Source organism: Nilaparvata lugens, unplaced genomic scaffold, assembly GCF_014356525.2.
Source record: "Nilaparvata lugens isolate BPH unplaced genomic scaffold, ASM1435652v1 scaffold5525, whole genome shotgun sequence".
NCBI classification, from domain to species: Eukaryota; Metazoa; Arthropoda; class Insecta; order Hemiptera; family Delphacidae; genus Nilaparvata; species Nilaparvata lugens.
The window spans coordinates 1-21,487 of NW_024091346.1; the positions used below are offsets into that span (position 1 = coordinate 1).

The 21,487-nt window shown below is 33.4% G+C and overlaps 2 protein-coding genes across 3 annotated transcripts; both read right to left on the reverse strand.

Annotated features, from left to right (window-relative positions):
* Positions 1 to 3,144: 3,144 nt before the first annotated feature.
* On the reverse strand, positions 3,145 to 9,467 carry LOC111057499 (gastrula zinc finger protein XlCGF57.1-like). Of its 2 annotated transcripts, none has more exons than XM_039444791.1 (3): positions 8,907 to 9,467; positions 6,549 to 7,495; positions 3,145 to 6,464 (listed from the first exon to the last, which is right to left on the reverse strand). In XM_039444791.1, exons 1-3 carry the CDS (start codon positions 8,916 to 8,918, stop codon positions 5,828 to 5,830), a joined length of 1,596 nt encoding a protein of 531 aa, XP_039300725.1. In that variant the 5' UTR covers positions 8,919 to 9,467; the 3' UTR covers positions 3,145 to 5,827. The 2 variants fall into 2 exon arrangements, with proteins under 2 accessions (XP_039300725.1, XP_039300726.1); XM_039444792.1 differs by having other exon boundaries at positions 3,145 to 6,440; positions 6,525 to 7,495.
* Positions 9,468 to 20,803: 11,336 nt separating this feature from the next.
* Positions 20,804 to 21,482, reverse strand: LOC111045922 (zinc finger protein 33B-like; the record flags this gene model as incomplete). The annotated part of the gene is made up of 1 exon (XM_022331399.2): positions 20,804 to 21,482. A coding segment is annotated over one exon (645 nt), but the record flags the coding sequence as incomplete, so codon positions are not given.
* Between the last annotated feature and the right edge of the window lie 5 nt (positions 21,483 to 21,487).

The following is a 21,487-nucleotide window of genomic DNA, read 5'->3' on the forward strand; positions in this document are numbered from 1 at the left end:
CTTTGAATTTGCAATATGCTAGAAGGGGTAGCAGGTAGAGTTATGTTTTTTGATGTTTCAAATGTGAAAGGATAGGTTAGTGGGTTAGGATTTTGCTTTGAAAACTAAATTATTAAATGTGAAGGGGTTAGTGGTTAGGTTTTTTTGGATTATATTTAATAATGTTCCATAAGGTTAGGTTAGGTTTCTGCTTTGAAATTGCAATATGCTAGAAAGGGCTAGGGTCCAGGTAGAATTATGCTTTTTGATATTTCAAAGGTGGAAAGATAGGTTAGGATTTTGCTTTGAAATTGCAATAATTATGCTGGAAGGGATTGAAGGTTTTTACAAATAGTTATGTTTATTGATGTTTCAAATGTAAAAGGATAGGTTAGTGGGTTAGGATTTTGCTTTGAAATTGCAATATGCTAGAAAGGGCTAGGGTCCAGGTAGAATTATGCTTTTTGATATTTCAAAGGTGGAAAGATAGGTTAGGATTTTGCTTTGAAATTGCAATAATTATGCTGGAAGGGATTGAAGGTTTTTACAAATAGTTATGTTTATTGATGTTTCAAATGTGAAAGGATAGGTTAGTGGGTTAGGATTTTGCTTTGAAATTGCAATAATTATGCTGGAAGGGATTGAAGGTTTTTACAAATAGTTATGTTTATTGATGTTTCAAATGTGAAAGGATAGGTTAGTGGGTTAGGATTTTGCTTTGAAATTGCAATAATTATGCTGGAAGGGATTGAAGGTTTTTACAAATAGTTATGTTTATTGATGTTTCAAATGTGAAAGGATAGGTTAGTGGGTTAGGATTTTGCTTTGAAATTGCAATATGCTAGAAAGGGCTAGGGTCCAGGTAGAATTATGCTTTTTGATATTTCAAAGGTGGAAAGATAGGTTAGGATTTTGCTTTGAAATTGCAATATGCTAGAAAGGGCTAGGGTCCAGGTAGAATTATGCTTTTTGATATTTCAAAGGTGGAAAGATAGGTTAGGATTTTGCTTTGAAATTGCAATAATTATGCTGGAAGGGATTGAAGGTTTTTACAAATAGTTATGTTTATTGATGTTTCAAATGTGAAAGGATAGGTTAGTGGGTTAGGATTTTGCTTTGAAATTGCAATATGCTAGAAAGGGCTAGGGTCCAGGTAGAATTATGCTTTTTGATATTTCAAAGGTGGAAAGATAGGTTAGGATTTTGCTTTGAAATTGCAATATGCTAGAAAGGGCTAGGGTCCAGGTAGAATTATGCTTTTTGATATTTCAAAGGTGGAAAGATAGGTTAGGATTTTGCTTTGAAATTGCAATATGCTAGAAAGGGCTAGGGTCCAGGTAGAATTATGCTTTTTGATATTTCAAAGGTGGAAAGATAGGTTAGGATTTTGCTTTGAAATTGCAATATGCTAGAAGGGGTAGCAGGTAGAGTTATGTTTTTTGATGTTTCAAATGTGAAAGGATAGGTTAGTGGGTTAGGATTTTGCTTTGAAATTGCAATATGCTAGAAAGGGCTAGGGTCCAGGTAGAATTATGCTTTTTGATATTTCAAAGGTGGAAAGATAGGTTAGGATTTTGCTTTGAAATTGCAATATGCTAGAAAGGGCTAGGGTCCAGGTAGAATTATGCTTTTTGATATTTCAAAGGTGGAAAGATAGGTTAGGATTTTGCTTTGAAATTGCAATATGCTAGAAAGGGCTAGGGTCCAGGTAGAATTATGCTTTTTGATATTTCAAAGGTGGAAAGATAGGTTAGGATTTTGCTTTGAAATTGCAATATGCTAGAAGGGGTAGCAGGTAGAGTTATGTTTTTTGATGTTTCAAATGTGAAAGGATAGGTTAGTGGGTTAGGATTTTGCTTTGAAATTGCAATATGCTAGAAAGGGCTAGGGTCCAGGTAGAATTATGCTTTTTGATATTTCAAAGGTGGAAAGATAGGTTAGGATTTTGCTTTGAAATTGCAATATGCTAGAAGGGGTAGCAGGTAGAGTTATGTTTTTTGATGTTTCAAATGTGAAAGGATAGGTTAGTGGGTTAGGATTTTGCTTTGAAATTGCAATATGCTAGAAAGGGCTAGGGTCCAGGTAGAATTATGCTTTTTGATATTTCAAAGGTGGAAAGATAGGTTAGGATTTTGCTTTGAAATTGCAATATGCTAGAAAGGGCTAGGGTCCAGGTAGAATTATGCTTTTTGATATTTCAAAGGTGGAAAGATAGGTTAGGATTTTGCTTTGAAATTGCAATAATTATGCTGGAAGGGATTGAAGGTTTTTACAAATAGTTATGTTTATTGATGTTTCAAATGTGAAAGGATAGGTTAGTGGGTTAGGATTTTGCTTTGAAATTGCAATATGCTAGAAGGGGTAGCAGGTAGAGTTATGTTTTTTGATGTTTCAAATGTGAAAGGATAGGTTAGTGGGTTAGGATTTTGCTTTGAAATTGCAATATGCTAGAAGGGGTAGCAGGTAGAGTTATGTTTTTTGATGTTTCAAATGTGAAAGGATAGGTTAGTGGGTTAGGATTTTGCTTTGAAATTGCAATAATTATGCTGGAAGGGATTGAAGGTTTTTACAAATAGTTATGTTTATTGATGTTTTGGCAACAGAGCAAAGCAAGATAGAGATAGTGCTATCTACTTTGTTGAATGATAGACAAGGATATAGTGTGGTCCACTTTATAATGGCAGTATTTTATTAACATTGATGTTGGTATCCTTGTCCATCATCCGACAAAACAGACAGCGCTATCTTTCTACAGCTCCACAAAGTTGCCAAATCTGTTTTCAACAATGTAGGAATATCATTAATCAAGGCAGACAATCGGTAACGCTGGTCTTCTATCTTCATCCACTGTCATTATAACGTGGACCTCACTATAGTGCTACCTTTCTCCACAACTTTGCAGATTTCTCATTGAGAATGGAGAGGCGGGCTCCTGTATGCCGGTGAATCACAGTATTTCCTGAGCCTGTAGTGTTGTGGACAAGTTTGTGTTTTTTGAATGGTTCCAAATTTTCTCGAATAACTCAATATTATTCGTTACAAGTGGCAATTGAGTGGAATATTTCTAATTAATTTAATAATTCAAGCCATCTAAATTCAAAATTTATAGTTTTAATGTTTATTTTGGACTAAAATTTTATAAAAATTGTACATGTGAAATTCTAACCTTATCTTGGACTTTGTCACTTAGAAATTTGGAATAAAATAGCACAAGGACTACCTTATTATTTCATCTCTCACTGTTTTTACATTAGTGTCATTTGCATTGTAAATAAATGAAATAAATTGGGTTATTTGAGTCGTCCATTTCCAAAAGTGCCTTCTTGACAAAGTTTGAGAAATTGAGATTTTGATTGCATGTTGTTGGAACAACTGGAATATACATTATAAAACACTTTTACAGTGACAAAAGTTTCTTTATCCTATTTTGAAAAAAATGATTGAAAATCGAGTACAGATTCAAAGTGAGCCTAGTTGCATTTCATTCCATTTCCAAAACTGTCTTCATGCAAACTGTTCCAAAACTATCTACTTGCTAGCAACTAAGATGACAGAGTTCACGAAGATTTTTCCAAAACTGGCTAGTTGCAATATAAAAAAGCCCTACTTACTAGTTGTAAGCTTCCACAATATTGTTTATTCTGAAGCACTGGCATACATTTTCATAGTGAAAATCAATATTACTGAATATAAAAATCTATAGTACTGTTGGCCAACCTGTCACTTCCAGGGGATCAGTTATTTTCAATAAGCTGTGTTCATTGATAGTTGATTGATTTAAGAGGTTTATGTTGTTCAAGTTGTTTTGTGTTTTGTATTATACCTGAGGCCTGAGGAAGAATGAATGCTGAAGAAGTGACAGCTGAAGAAGGTGCAGTGGAAAGTTCTTGTCATTTGAAGTTCTACAAAGATGTCATATCAAAACAAGAACAACTGGATCTTCAAAATGTTGATGAAAATGAAGAAATTGATGAGCCCATGGAAGAAATAAATTTAAGAGTGTAAAAAAAGACTCATGATAATAAGGCAAAAAAACTCTTCTTGATATATGTTGAGCTAGCTAATTTTTCATTGATTGAAGACAGTCAAATTTTGCTTAATTGTTACATTTAAGAAAAATTTTCATGAACATTGTTCTAGCTCATTTTTTAATATTTGGTGAGAGTACATTTTTCATAATAATTTTTCTACAATATTTCATTGATTTAATATTTCAAGATTATTCAAATATGTTTAATAGAACATTTATTTGAATAAATTCTGTTTTACACTTTTAAAACTCTTCTTCAGGCTCTTTGTTGTTTTAGATTTCCAAATCAGACCTGATTTATTCACAGTATCAAAACTAGCTACTTGACAAAGGTCCATTTCCAAAACTTGCTAATTACAAATATTTTTTCCAAAACTGTCTAGTTAAAACAGCTTAAAACTACTATATATATAAAAAAATATTGTAATCTAAGACCTTGTAAATTGTGTTTCCAATTTATTCACGGATTTTATAAACTTAACAGTAATTAATTAACCCATAATTTCAATGAAATTAAGGTTTTCTTGTTTCCTGAAAATTTTGTTTTTGGCAAGTAGGCACTTTTGTAAATGGACGACTCATTTAACCCTTGAAATCAACCATTTCCAAGTAAACTTGAATTAAATGATGGAAATGAACCTACCTATTTGGTTTGATGAGAATGTCTTTGATTTATTATTATAAGTTTGCTGTTCCTGAACCTATTCTGTCCAGTTCAAACTCAGTTTATTATTAATGATTCTCGGATCTATCTTTTTCAACAAAAAAACTTGTGAATCCAGGTGCAAAGAGCATGACAAGTTTTGTAACAATTATTATTAGACAGAAATCAAAATTAGATGCTGTAAATCATCCCAAAGACTTCTGCTACTGCAAATATTGACAACAGGGTAAACAGCTTGATGGAAATTCGATGAGCCCTACTATACAAAAATTATTAATATTAAACACTAGCACTTACTATACAAACAAACATAACATTTTTGAAATGCTAAAACTCTTTTGTTTCAAAAGATAAGTGGGTGGTGAAAGTGAAATTGGAGAATTTAGAAAGAACTTTTTTTGGCCTCTCATTTTAATTCTTAATATAATGCAATTTAAAAGTTATTCAAAAACAAAAATCTTGTGAATCCAGGTGCAAAGAGCATAATAAATTTTGTAACATTGAAATAACTAGAACATAGTCTGGTAAAAAAGTGTTTTCAAATGAAATGTAATGAACACAAGAATAATTTATTTGAAAAGACATAACTGATGTTGCATTCATAGACATTGATGGATAATTTTATAATAGAATAGATATGAAAGACAAAAATGAATATTGAGAGTTTTATTCAAAGACTATTATACTTTATTGCACAAATATTCAAAAAATATGAATACAAATTGTACTGACTAGAAAAACAAATCTGGAAATATTTATAGTAGTATGTACAGTGAGTCAGCTAAATTTAAGAAAAATATTCAGATAGAAAATTGATGAATCATGCATATGATAAGAAGGGCAAGACATTAACATTTTGAAACTTTCTTGAATTATTATGCCTGAGAATGATTTCTGATTGACAGAGTTTCTATGTAAATGAAAATTGATAAAATTATTAATATATTTTCTATGTTAATGAATGGTTCAGAGTTTTGAGAGTTGAGCTGTTGTAAGAGTTATGGGGCCTCAGAAATCAGTTAAATATTTTTAGTATTCGAATGTTGTTTTGGATTGTAAGAGATTTTATATGGAAAAATTGTATTTCAAAGTTTATGCAAGTGTGTTTCCTTAATTTTTTTTAGTTTTGTTTTGTAGTCATAGAAATCACAGCTCTAGGGTCTTTCTTTAGTGTGCGTCCTCAGATGTCTGTTGAGAGCTGATTTATGTGTTGATTTGTAGTCACAGAAATCACATCTGAAGGGTCTCTCTCCAGTGTGAGTCCTTAAATGTTGGGTGAGATTTGATTTCTTTATTGCTTTGTAGTTACATAAATCACAGCTGAAGGGTCTCTCTCCAGTGTGAATCATTAGATGTTGGGTGAGAGCTGATTTTTGTGTTGCTTTGTAGTCACAGAGATCACAGCTGTAGGGTCTCTCTCCAGTGTGAGTCCTCAAATGTTGGGTGAGAGCTGATTTTTCTGTTGCTTTGTAGTCACAGAAATCACAGCTGAAGGGTCTTTCACCGGTGTGAATCCTCAGATGTTGGGTGAGAGCTGATTTTTGTGTTGATTTGTAGTCACAAAAATTACAGCTGAAGGGTCTCTCTACAGTGTGAGTCCTTATATGTCTGGTGAGATCAGATTTCTGATAAGATTTGTAGTCACAGAAATCACAGCTGTAGGGTCTCTCTCCAGTGTGAATCCTTATATGTTTGGTGAGATCAGATTTCTGATTAGCTTTGTAGTCACAGAAATCACAGCTGAAGGGTCTCTCTCCAGTGTGAATCCTTAGATGTTGGGTGAGAGCTGATTTTACTGTAGCTTTATGGTCACAGAAATCACAGCTGTAGGGTCTCTCTCCAGTGTGAATCCTTATATGTTGGATGAGATTTGATTTGTTTGTTGCCTTGTGGTCACAAAAATCACAGCTGAAGGGTCTCTCTACAGTGTGAGTCCTTATATGTTTGGTGAGAGATGATTTCTTTATTGCTTTGTAGTCACAAAAATCACAGGTATAGGGTTTTTCACCAGTGTGAATCCTTAAATGTTGGGTGAGATTTGATTTCTTTATTGCTTTGTAGTCACAGAAATCACAGCTGAATGGTCTCTCTCCAGTGTGAAACCTCAAATGTTGGGTGAGATTTGATTTCTTTCTTGCATTTTTAATTAATAAGTCCACCTCATTGAGGTCTTCATCAGAATCGTTGATCGAAGTGTTCCCAAGAGTTTCATCAACTGATCTATTGATGGAGCTTAAACCTCCTTGAACGACAGAGTTTGATATACATAGTCCTGTTGGTATTCTTATACTTTCAGAATTTGTAAATATTGTATCAGAATAATTGTCTTCAATATCCACTAATGTTTCTGAGTGTGTTTCATAAGATTCTTCTACATTTTCAACTTTCATGTGTTCAGGTATAAAGGGGTCACAGTTCAGTCTATCTGTTGAAAGAGAATAGATGCTTTCAATCTGTATGCCTGTATCATTTTCTTGCTGAATCTCCTCTTCTTCCACTATTCCTTCATGTTGTTGGTGTTCTTCTTCTTCAATCAGAACCTCTGGCTTTAGCACTATAATTTCAAATCGATGTTTTGAATAATTGTGGTCTAAGTATACAACCTGATTATCCATGTTATGCTGAATCTGGTACTTTTCTTCAATGATGTCTTCAGCTTCATCTGATCCATGGATCGGCCAATCACAGATGTCCATGTCTGGTCCTTGATGTTGAGAATGTGTCATTGACCCTGAGTTGTCTTGACCTTGACCATCCATGTTGTTTGGCTGAATCTGGACTGGTCTGGATCCACTGTGGCATCTGTAGCTGTACTCTCCTCCCTGTAAGCAAGTCAGTGGCTCAGTTGTAGTATGTTATGTTGTGATTAAATAAATAAATAATGAAGTTGGTTCTTTCAGGAATTGTTCAGCTTGCAATATTCAATTCAATTTCAAGTGTGTTTGTATAAGTGTATGAGTGTCCATTTACATGATATCTCATCTCCCAATTAACGGGAGGACTTGAAATCTGGAACTTAAAGTCCTTCCCCTATAAGATCTGACATGAACAATTTTGATCAAATGCAATTCAAGATAGCAGCTGAAATGTAGTCAAAAACATGGTTTTTGCGATTTTCTCGAAAACAGCTTGAACAATTTTGATTGAATTTATTCCTATAATAGTAATATTGATAAGCTCTATCAACTGCCACAAGTCCCATATCTGTAAAAATCTCAGGAGCTCCGCCCCATCTATGCAAAGTTTGATTTTAGATTCCCAATTATCAGGCTTCAGATACAATTTAAACAAAAAATTTCAAGTGAAAAAGATTGAGCATGAGAATCTCTACAATTAATGTTGAGTTACATTTTTACTTAAATTGGAAATAAGCTTGAAATTTGAGAAAATGTGATTATTCAATTGCAAACTGTTGGCAACTGTTGATTCTATTAAATCATTCACTATGAAGAGATAGCAGAACTCCTGTGTCTCCAGCATTATTGTCCTGACACCAGCTGGCTTGGATCTTTGAATAGTAGACTTGAGATGTGCATGAACACTAGCGTCAGGAGATCAATTTCCATAATGGCAAGGAAAGTTGTGTGAGTGTGCCAAACCAGATTTTTATTAATTATATCACATAAAAAATCCTAAATTAAAGGCCAGTTTCTGAGCTCAGGGTTTAACTAAGTTCTAGACTAAACAGCTGGAGTAAAAAAATTGGCTTTCCAAAATGGGGCGTAGTATTACCAGTATTTATGATAATCTTTTTTTTTCTCATTTCTATAATTGGAAACGTTTTTCCTTGACAAAATTATACATTCCTAAATAATTCAAAATAGCTGATATTTTACACTATTTCCTTTATATTTTTTGTGTTCAATTTTCTAGTTTGTTGAAATTAAATTTTAAAATCGTTATTTGTTCTACTGTGACTATGCCACATTTTGGAAAGCCAATTTTCTGACTCCAGATGTTCAAAATCTGGAACTTAGCTAAATCCTGTGCTTGGAAACCGGCCCTTAGTGGAGTATCTATAGTGAGGTCCATGTTATAATGAGGATGATGATAAGGAAACAGTGTTGCTGATTCTCTGCCTTGTTACTGCCTACTTCAAATTATAATATTGATTGTAACAGGAATTATTCAGCTCTTCAACAGTGCATTTTTCAGGTTAGGTAGTACTGTATCCTATTATCCTTATATTACTACATCCCTACAAATTTTGCATATGTTCATTCAAGTACTTACTTCGAAATCCATTGTGCCTAATCACATTGAATGAGTAGAGATAATTAATCACTTTCACCTACTGCAAATAATTGAAAAGACAAAATAATCGAAAATCAAAGAGGGGATTTGAACAGTTCTATCCTATAAGGATGGAAGCCGCGTATTGACAGACGCACATATTGGTGCAAGGCAAGCTTTGGCGAGGCATTGTGCGTCGCACACATGCTTCGGCATTGAAAAATATATCTCACATGACATGACGTTTGAAACAATTCAGTCCACATGGTTCTTTTTCGTGAAGCTATGTGACACTGGTAGACTCATAATGCGCAATTTTTATACTCTCACCCAGCCAAAACGTAATAATAGACAGTAATCAGCTTGAGTTGACAAAAAATCGGCTTTAAATTTAGAACATGAACACCCTATACCATGAGCATGAGATATCTTCATAGTGCTATCTTTTCTCTATGATAATACTCTCACAGCTCTTCAAATGTTGAGTCATTTGAATATCACTTTCATGAATTTTCATAATTACAATAAAATATTTTGTTAATTATTTATACTACATTGTTGGAAGATGATCTGGCAACAGAGCATAGCGGGAAAAAGATAGTGCTATCTGCTTGTAGAAAGATAGACAAGGATAGCAATACCATTGCTAATCAAACACTGCCATTATAACGTGGACCTCACTATAGTGCTACCTTTTTCCACAACTTTGCAGATTTGTCATTGAGAATGGAGAGGCGGGCTCCTGTATGCCGGTGAATCACAGTATTTCCTGAGCCTGTAGTGTTGTGGACAAGTTTGTGTTTTTTGAATGGTTTCAAATTTTGTCGAATAACTCAATATTATTCGTTACAAGTGGCAATTCAGTGGAATATTTCTAATTAATTTAATAATTCAAGCCATCTAAATTCAAAATTTATAGTTTTAATGTTTATTTTGGACTAAAATTTTATAAAAATTGTACATGTGAAATTCTAACCTTATCTTGGACTTTGTCACTTAGAAATTTGGAATAAAAACAGCACAAGGACTACCTTATTATTTCAACTCTCACTGTTTTTACATTAGTGTCATTTTCATTGTAAATGAATAAAATAAATTGGGTTATTTGAGTCGTCCATTTCCAAAAGTGCCTTCTTGACAAAGTTGAAATATGATCAATAATTGTTAATTATTAACAAAATTTTCAATCTAATTATGCAAGTGTATTATTTATTGAAAAGTAAATTCACTTGATGAGTACAATAAATTGATTGTTCTAAAGAAGAATGAACAGTTACATAAGATATACTGGTATCAGCTATAAAAGGCAGAGAATCGGCAACGTTGTTCTTCTATATTACTCTACTGCCAATATAACGTGACCTCACTATAGACGCGTTTCTTCTATGTTATATGTGATTATAACATAATTGAGCTACTCTTCCGGTGTAATTTAATCAAGCTTCTGTAAGATTTTGTAGCCAAGCTTGAAGTTTCCTTCAAAAGACAACTTCAAAAAAGTGGCACTGATACAGCCTGTTTGAGAGTGATTTATAACATATTGAAAATTAAGAACTACAATGTATTTTGCAAGCACCACTGTATATAGACTGCACTACTTGTAATTATAACATAATGCTTAGTAGACCTACCTTATGGAAGTCAATCATGTTCACTACTTAATGGTGTTTTAATATCATTGTTTTCTTTATGTTACAGAAGTCACCACAGAGGGTCATGTGTGGACTACTGATGCAACAAAAGTGAAATTTATTTGGGATTAAAAGTTAACAGACCGTTGTGCAACCCGGTGATAATCTTGTATTAAAGGAAGTTCTTATGTAGCAAGCACAAGTTATGAAGTTGGTAAAGGCTATTATTATTAATTACATCAGATGACTTTTGTTGCTGCAAGGGTGTCGACCATGTTCATCTACTGAAGCTGCAATGACATCCACTATCTCATAGAATGTTCTATGAGCAGTACTTTGAGAAAAATTATATCTGTCATCAGCAGCTAAGAATGTCTCTGGTTTGCTCAACATCCAAACTGTAAAAAGTATTTTCTCCTCAAGAGGTATTTTTATATTTGCAGGCTGATTAATTCTCCTTCCTATAACTTCTAAGAGCACCTAAAAATGTTGATGTAAATCTTTGTAAAATTGGAATTTAATAAAAAAAAACAAACAATCCACCAATTTTCGATTTGAAATACACCATGTTTGGTTTTTCGTATGGCCTATATCTTACAGTACCTCTATTATACGCTCATATGGCCCGCCGCAAAGTAGACCCACGCTAATCCACGAAAAGCAACCCACGCCGTGGGATGTTTTGTAAACCATTGCTATAGAATTATTCATAATCAATCAGCTGACAAGTGGATTATTCATTGCATGTATTACACAGATGTCTGGAGAAGCTTAGCAATGGTTTACAAAACATCCCACGGCGTGGGTTGCTTTTCATGGATTAGCGTGGGTCTACGTTGTGGCGGGCCTATAGTTGGGTCTAGTCAACTATGACCATCCTATAACTGAAGACGTGATCGATCTATCCAGGAATGCCTGGTCATTGGAAATAAATGATAATAATTTGAAATAGTCTACAGCACTGATTCCATCATAAAAAATGATATAGTCAATTTCGAATAAAATAACAAACCAGTTACTTGAGATGAGTAACAACTTGAGAGAAATGGTGCAACAACAGAAACTAGTCTCTCAAAATGTTTTTATAAAAATTTGGTTTAGAAAATGTAATGTTGGCTCTATTTCTAAACTCATTTTGGTTCTTTTAAAATGTCGAAAGTAAATAAGTTTTTCTTTCATTTTTATACAATTTAAAAGCAGCCAAAATATATTTCTAGGGAAAATGGTATTATTTTCATTCAATGAAGACTAGTCCAGTGGTCTCTTTGATGACGCCAAAAAATATAGTCCTATAATATATAATGATTATTAAACAAGAATCCAAAATCTACACCGCGACCCACTTGGTATGTTCTCAGTAGGTGACCTATATAGAATAATGCTACATTAACCATGTTTAAAAATTTCAGTGGAAAGATTCTGATGATAATAGTATGGAATCTTTTATCTGCATGGTTTGCTAAGACATTCTAAAATGGCTTTTAAACTCACTCATATTATAAAGTGATATTATACATCAGTTAAATAACAACTGTTATGTTTTATTAATCATATTTTTCAAAAGTACTCTTTCTTTCATTGAATAAAATGATAATATATTGATTATTTTATTGAATCTAATGATAAATCATCATTGGATAATAATATCTTCATCGAATAGAATGATGATTGGCTCCAGTTATAGTGATCGGTAACCATCATCACAAAGAACGTTACATTCAACTGACTGAATGGAACGGGAAAAACCCGTTGCTAACGCATGCGCGATACGGTGCTGTCTGAGACAGAGAGTGGTTTGTATCTTACAAGGATGAAAGCCGCGTATTGACAGACGCACATATTGGTGCAAGGCAAGCGTTGGCGAGGCATTGGCGTCGCACACATGCTTCGGCATTGAAAAATATATCTCACATGACATGACGTTTGGAGCAATTCAGTTCACACGGTTCTTTTTCGTGAAGTTATGTGACACTGGTAGACTCATAATGCGCAATTTTTATACTCTCACCCAGCCAAAACGTAATAAAAGACAGTAATCAGCTTGAGTTGACAAAAAATCGGCTTTAAATTTAGAACATGAACACCCTATACCATGAGCATGAGATATCTTCATAGTGCTATCTTTTCTCTATGATAATACTCTCACAGCTCTTCAAATGTTGAGTCATTTGAATATCACTTTCATGAATTTTCATAATTACAATAAAATATTTTGTTAATTTTTTATTAATTCTACATTGTTGAAAGATGTTTTGGCAACAGAGCAAAGCAAGATAGAGATAGTGCTATCTACTTTGTTGAATGATAGACAAGGATATAGTGTGGTCCACTTTATAATGGCAGTATTTTATTAACATTGATGTTGGTATCCTTGTCCATCATCCGACAAAACAGACAGCGCTATCTTTCTACAGCTCCACAAAGTTGCCGAATCTGTTTTCAACAATGTAGGAATATCATTAATGAAGGCAGACAATCGGTAATGCTGGTCTTCTATCTTCATCCACTGTCATTATAACGTGGACCTCACTATAGTGCTACCTTTCTCCACAACTTTGTAGATCTGTCATTGAGAATGGAGAGGCGGGCTCCTGTATGCTGGTGAATCACAGTATTTCCTGAGCCTGTAGTGTTGTGGACAAGTTTGTGTTTTTTGAATTGTTCCAAATTTTCTCGAATAACTCAATATTATTCGTTACAAGTGGCAATTGAGTGGAATATTTCTAATTAATTTAATAATTCAAGCCATCTAAATTCAAAATTTATAGTTTTAATGTTTATTTTGGACTAAAATTTTATAAAAATTGTACATGTGAAATTCTAACCTTATCTTGGACTTTGTCACTTAGAAATGTGGAAGAAAAGAGCACAAGGACTACCTTATTATTTCATATTTCACTGTTTTTACATTAGTGTCATTTGCATTGTAAATATATAAAATAAATTGGGTTATTTGAGTTGTCCATTTCCAAAAGTGCCTTCTTGACAAAGTTTGAGAAATTAAGATGTTGATTGCATGTTGTTGGAACAACTGGATTATACATTATAAAACACTTTTACAGTGACAAAAGTCTCTTCATCCTATTTAAAAAAAATGATTGAAAATCGAGTACAGATTCAAAGTGAGCCTAGTTGCATTTCATTCCATTTCCAAAACTGTCTTCATGCAAACTCAGATACTGTTCCAAAACTATCTACTTGCTAGCAACTAAGATGACAGAGTTCACGAAGATTTTTCCAAAACTGGCTAGTTGCAATATAAAAAAGCCCTACTTACTAGTTGTAAGCTTCCACAATATTGTTTATTCTGAAGCACTGGCATACATTTTCATAGTGGAAATCAAAATTACTGAATATAAAAATCTATAGTACTGTTGGCCAACCTGTCACTTCCAGGGGATCAGTTATTTTCAATCAGCTGTGTTCATTGATAGTTGATTGATTTAAGAGGTTTATGTTGTTCAAGTTGTTTTGTGTTTTGTATTATACCTGAGGCCTGAGGAAGAATGAATGCTGAAGAAGAAGTGACAGCTGAAGAAGGTGCAGTGGAAAGTTCTTGTCATTTGAAGTTCTACAAAAATGTCATATCAAAACAAGAACAACTGGATCTTCAAAACGTTGATGAAAATGGAGAAATTGATGAGCCCATGGAAGAAATAAATTTAAGAGTGTAAAAAAAGACTCATGATAATAAGGCAAAAAAAACTCTTCTTGATATATGTTGAGCTAGCTAATTTTTCATTGATTGAAGACAGTCACATTTTGCTTAAATTGTTACATTTAAGAAAAGTTTTCATGAACATTGTTCTAGCTCATTTTTTAATATTTGGTGAGAGTACATTTTTCATAATAATTTCTCTACAATATTTCACTGATTTAATATTTCAAGATTATTCAAATATGTTTAATATATTAATTTGATAAAATTCTGTTTTACACTTTTAAACCTCTTCTTCAGGCTCTTTGTTGTTTTAGATTTCCTAATCAGACCTGATTTATTTACAGTATCAAAACTAGCTACTTGACAAAGGTCCATTTCCAAAACTTGCTAATTACAAATATTTTTTCCCAAAACTGTCTAGTTAAAACAGCTTAAAACTACTATATATATAAAAAAATATTGTAATCTAAGACCTTGTAAATTGTGTTTCCAATTTATTCACAGATTTTATAAACTTAACAGTAATTAATTAACTCATAATTTTAATGAAATGAAGGTTTTCTTGTTTCCTGAAAAATTTTGTTTTTGGCAAGTAGGCAGTTTTGTAAATGGACGATGCATTTAACCCTTGAAATCAACCATTTCCAAGTAAACTTGAATTAAATTATAGAAATAAACCTACCTATTTGGTTTGATGAGAATGTCATTGATTTATTATTATAAGATTGCTCTTCCTGAACCTATTCTGTCCAGTTCAAACTCAGTTTATTATTAATGATTCTCGGATCTATCTTTCTCAACAAAAAAACTTGTGAATCCAGGTGCAAAGAGCATGACAAGTTTTGTAACAATTATTATTCAACAGAAATCCAAATTAGATGCTGTAAATCATCCCAAAGACTTCTGCTACTACAAATATTGACAACAGGGTAAACAGCTTGATGGAAATTCGATGAGCCCTACTATACAAAAATTATTAATATTAAACACTAGCACTTACTATACAAACAAACATAAAATTTTTGAAATGCTAAAACTCTTTTGTTTCAAAAGATAAGTGGGTGGTGAAAGTAAAATTGGAGAATTTACAGTGAACTTTTTTTGGCCTCTCATTTTAATTCTTAATATAATGCAATTTAAAAGTTATTCAAAAACAAAAATCTTGTGAATCCAGGTGCAAAGAGCATAATAAATTTTGTAACATTGAAATAACTAGAACATAGTCTGGTTAAAAAGTGTTTTCAAATGAAATGTAATGAACACAAGGATAATTTATTTGAAGAGACATAACTGATGTTGCATTCATAAGTTAAGGAACTGGGATAACCAACCGGCTTTTTAAAAAGAATTATTTATTTCAACATACTAATACATCTAATACATGGTTATAAGCGATGTACGCTCTACGAGCTCTGGCAACAGACTGACTCGAAAAAGCAACTAAACTAATAGCTAGTAAATAACAATGCATAGCTACATCAGCATTATAAAGGGGGTTACCAAATGTAACTCCTCCCCCCCAAGTGTGAAGCTGCCCTCAGCTTCAAAAATAAAATAGTATTAAGTCCAAGTACAAAAATTAAGTATTAGTTACATGGCAATCTTGGATACATTTGTTGGGAATCGGTATTAACAATATTGTTATCCACGCCAGAATTACAATTATTTGAGTTAGAAATGGACAGTTTTTGCCAAATTATTTTAATAAAAATGAATATCAATAAAATTACAACCAAAATAAATAATATAGTAATTACAACAATATAGATGATTCTATTGTCTTGTAGAGGTAATTCATCAATAATATCAAGTTGTTGAAATTTTATGTTTGCAGTATGTACTTCATCAAAACTAAAATTAGGAATCTTCTTATTTTCTATAAGTTTAGTTGGCACAATAACTTCATTTTCCCAAAATATGTTTGGTCTGTAATATCCAATTAAAGTCTCTGAGTTATCAATTTTTAACAATTTAGTTTTTCTGTTTGGAAAGAGAGTAACATTTTTCTTCTTGGCAGAACTGTAAATTATACATGAACTTACATTAAATAATATAAAACTATCAATTATGTTAATATATTTCACTAAAGAAGACCCATCTTTTAAAACTAATTTATTACATCCATTTAAATCTCTATCATCTAACAATTGTTCAATACATAAATTTTCAATACGACTTATATTACTACAATAATAATTATCATTGATAAGTTTGCAAGTTCCAAAAAATAATTTATCATTACGGAGTACAAAAGAAGGATGTACAATTGTTGTTACAATTTCATTTTCGTGAATGACAGGATATGACAACAGGAAAAATGTTTCATAAATTGCCGACTGTAGCGGTACTTCAATGAAATAAGAAATGTGGTCTTTAAACATTGCACAATGGACTTTGCTGAGTTTCCATATTACACTGACATCATTTTAAATGAAGCTAAAATTCGAATTTCGGTGCATGAGAAAAAGTTCATCGTGAGAAATAATAGTCGAGTGGAGTACATTCAATTTACAAAATTCTAAGCTTGTTACAATATCAGAAATTTTATTATTTAAAAGCAAGAGAGAGTCAAATAACAATGAGGATTGCTGATTAAGTTCGATTCTGTTTGATTCATTATACAATGAATTAAAGTAATTACTGATTTTCATATTATTTGATTGTATTGTTTTCATTTTTTCAAATGCATTAATGTACTCCTTATTAGAAATGTCAACCTTGACATCTTTTTTCAAAGCTTGAGTCAGAGGCTTAGCGATTTTTGCATAGTTTTTGATCATTTTTCTGTAGTAACCAGTTAATCCTAAAAATTGTTTTATTTGTTTTTCGGTTTTGGGAATCGGGAAGTCTTTGATTGCTTTCAATTTGGCGGGATTTGGTTGAATTCCTTCTTCTGAGATTACATGTCCTAGGTACAACAATTCTCTTTTGAAAAATTCAGTTTTATCGAGCTGTATTTTAAGATTGTGTTCTTTCAATTTTTTGAAAATGGATCTCAAATGTTTCAAATGCTCCTCTAAATTGTCAGAGAATACAATTATGTCGTCCATATACACTAAAACATTCGGCATTCTAGCAAATAGTATGTTCATATTACACTGAAAAAATGGGGGTGCATTTTTCAATCCAAAGGGAAGCCTTATAAATTCGAAGTGGCCATCTTCTGTTGAAAAAGCTGTTTTTGGGACAGACTCTGGGTCCATTTCAATCTGATGGAAACCAGAATATAAATCTATCGTCGAGAAATACGTAGCTTGTCCTATTTTTCCAAATAGATCTTCAATATTTGGTAGAGGATATTTGTCAGCTGTAGTTTTTTCATTGAGTTTTCTGTAATCGATTGCCATTCTAATTTTCTTTTGACCAGAAGCATCCATTTTCTTGGGAACTACCCATATTGGAGAGTTGTATGGGGAGTTTGAGGGTTGAATTATTTTGTTCTTTAGCAACTTTTCTATCTCAATTTGAATGTCTTTCTTGAAAATTTGAGGGTACCTATAATTTCTTGTGTATACAGGATTGTCATCAACTGTGTTGATTTTGTGTTTGAGTAAGTTCGTTGACCCTAGAGGGATATTTTCAAGTTTGATTATTTCGGGAAATTCAATTACTAAATCAAATATCTCCCTTTTCTCTTCATCATTCATATGATCTGTACGCAAAGTTTCAAAAATCAAATTCTTCACTAATGCAAAATGTTCGGGACTCTCGGTCACTGATTCATTAGTTGGCTCATAAATAGTTTCTATCTCATCTATTTCCATGGGTTCAGGACTGATGGTCATGAGTTCATGAGAAAACGCTAGACATGTACATTCATCATTAACTATATCTACTATACCTTCTTCAATACTAAATTTATCATTTGTTACAGGTTTAAGCAATCCTCGTCCTACATTGGGAATAGACCTAACTGGGACAGTTATCACATTAAAACCTGGTTTCAATTCAATTTCGTTACTACTAGAATTCATTACAAATAATAATTTTTTCGATCCATTATCATAATCTAACGTCTTATCCTTGAAATTAACATTGGCATTGAGTACACTTAGAGTTTCATGTCCTAATAAAATGTCATACTTCTTAGAAAATTCAAATAAATACATCTTAATTCTAGCACACATTGGAAACACTTGTGACGAGTTCATAAAAATATACTCATCTCCTTTTCTTTCACCAGCAGGTGTCTTCGCGATAAATTCTTCCTTAAATCTAGTCACATCAGGTGGTACAATAGCGGGATTTATATAGTTCTTCACTGATCCAGTGTCAACAAGCCATTTTAGATTAGAATCATCGACAAAGTACGGGAGGGATTTGTTGATAATCTTCAACTCAAACTGATTGGCGGGTCCCCCGAAGGAGCTGGGCCTAATCCTAAAAAACGGTCTGCCAATTCGTTTACAGCTGAAGTGAGAGAATCGATTTGAGTTTGCATAGATTGAACGAAACTAGTTTCATCAAGTGGAGTGACATTTACGTTAGATTCGTCAATGCAATTTCCTTCCATATAATGAACATCGTGGAATGAATTGTTCCGTGCAGAGTTGTTACTACGATTGGTTGAAACAGTACGCATTGAGACAGTATTTTGAGAATTCCAATTTGGAGACTGTCGAACGTTTTGTGCACCTTGGAAATTACGAAAGTTACTGTTGAAGGATTTTGGTTGGACAGTTTGAAATTGAGACTGCTGAAATCTTGCGTTAAATGGTACTAGATTCTGTTGAGGCTGTTGAGATTGGATTTGTGGAGGTTGTTGGAATTGGTTGTGTTGAAACCTATATTGGTTAAAAGGAGCAAAAGTTTGCTTGAAGGGTTGTTGGAAACTTCGAGGTGAATACTGCATGAATTGGGGAAACACTGATCGCGCGGTTGAAAGAAGTTACGCTGCCGAAATTGAGGATTGATAACTGCATTATCAGACACAGATTCCGTAAGTTTCAATTGATTTAGCACAATACTGCAATCACTGCGAAGGGTGTCACGGGCTTCGTCCAAGTTCTTAAGCTTGTAGACTTGGAGATGAGCTCCGAGTGTTGGATGAACACCGTGAATAAGTGTCCTTACAAGTGTCATGTCAAGTTGTTCAAGAAGGTTTTTGAGTAAGTCGCCGGACACACCGTCTAATTTGTAGCGAGTAACTACCCTGGTTCGTTTTTTGTTTAGTCTGTCAAGAAAGTCAAGGGGATGTTCATGTTGAAAAGTTTTCATGATAGCAATCTCTGCTATGAGGTCTGGAACAGTACGTTTATCGGAAAAGTGTTTCTTTATGAGTTGAATAAGTTCGATTACATTGGAGCACTCACTATTTTGAACTACGCTATCAGCTGTGCCTTCTAAGTTGTGAAGTGCAGCGGTATACAAAAGCCAGTGGTTCTGGTCACGTTGAGTTTTTTCGATAGCATCATTACAGTAAAGTCTGAAAAGTTCTTCAATGGATCTGAGAAATTTGGGAATTCGGGTGTCCCATCGAACTTGGGAATAAAGTCCAACAGATGTTTGGGGATAGTTGCCATAGTGGAAGAGTCTAATTTGGAGGGCTTGATGAGTTGATTTGAAGTAGAAGAAAGTGAAGCTGAGGTAGAAGAATTCATTCGTTACTTACAGTAGCAGCAATGGTAAGAACTGGATTTACTTCCGGTTGTTGGATGAAAGCGTTCCGGAAGGAGTCTGCCAGTGTGGTTGCCAAGATGAAAGGAGTCCGGTGGCGTGGTTATCCCGTGTAGAAGTTCCGTTGAAGTTGAAGGTTCACCTCACTTAGTCCTCCGATAGGTTCCTTTTCAAAGTCGAAATAAGCGATCGCAACACGAATCGGAAAACTAATATTGTCAAACGAACAACATCGGAAAACTGCGCGAGGGTGGTTCGGGCGCCAGATAAGGAACTGGAATTACCAACCGGCTTTTTAAAAAGAATTATTTATTTCAACATACTAATACATCTAATACATGGTTATAAGCGATGTACGCTCTACGAGCTCTGGCAACAGACTGACTTGAAAAAGCAACTAAACTAATGGCTAGTAAATAACAATGCATAGCTACATCAGCATTATAAAGGAGGTTACCAAATGTAACTATAGACATTGATGGATAATTTTATAATAGAATAGATATGAAAGACAAAAATGAATATTGAGAGTTTTATTCAAAGACTATTATACTTTATTGCACAAATATTCAAAAAATATGAATACAAATTGTACTGACTAGAAAAACAATCTGGAAATATTTATAGTAGTATGTAAAGTGAGTCAGCTAAATTTAAGAAAAATATTCAGATAGACAATTGATGAATCATGCATATGATAAGGAGGGCAAGACATTAAAATTTTGAAACTTTCTTGAATTATTATGTCTGAGATTGATTTCTGATTGACAGAGTTTCTATGTAAATAATAATTGATAAAATTATTTATATATTTTCTATGTTAATGAATGGTTCAGAGTTTTGAGAGTTGAGCTGTTGTAAGAGTTATGGGGCCTCAGAAATCAGTTAAATATTTTTAGTATTTGTATGTTGTTTTGGATTGTAAGAGATTTTGTATGGAAAAATTGAATTTCAAAGTTTCTTTGCAAGTGTGTTTCCTTAAATGTTTCTTAGATTTGTTTTGTAGTCATAGAAATCACAGCTCTAGGGTCTTTCTTTAGTGTGCGTCCTCAGATGTCTGTTGAGAGCTGATTTATGTGTTGATTTGTAGTCACAGAAATCACATCTGAAGGGTCTCTCTCCAGTGTGAGTCCTTATATGTTGGGTGAGATTTGATTTTTGTATTGATTTATAATCACAGAGATCACAGCTGAAGGGTTTCTCTACAGTGTGAGTCTTTATATGTATGGTGAGATGTGATTTCGCTGTTGCTTTGTAGTCACAAAAATCACAGCTGAATGGTCTCTCTCCAGTGTGAATCCTTAAATGTTTGGTGAGAGATGATTTCTCTGTTGCTCTGTAGTCACAAAAATCACAGGTATAGGGTTTTTCACCAGTGTGAATCCTTATATGTTTGGTGAGATTAGATTTCCGATTAGCTTTGTAGTCACAGAAATCACAGCTGTAGGGTCTTTCATCAGTGTGAGTCCTCAAATGTTGGGTTAGAGCTGATTTCTCTGTTGCCTTGTAGTCACAAAAATCACAGCTGAAGGGCCTCTCTGCAGTGTGAATCCTTGAATGTTGGGTGAGATTTGATTTTTTTATTGCTTTGTAATCACAGAAATCACAGCTGTAGGGTCTCTCTCCAGTGTGTTTCCTTATATGATTGGTGAGATCAGATTTCTGATAAGATT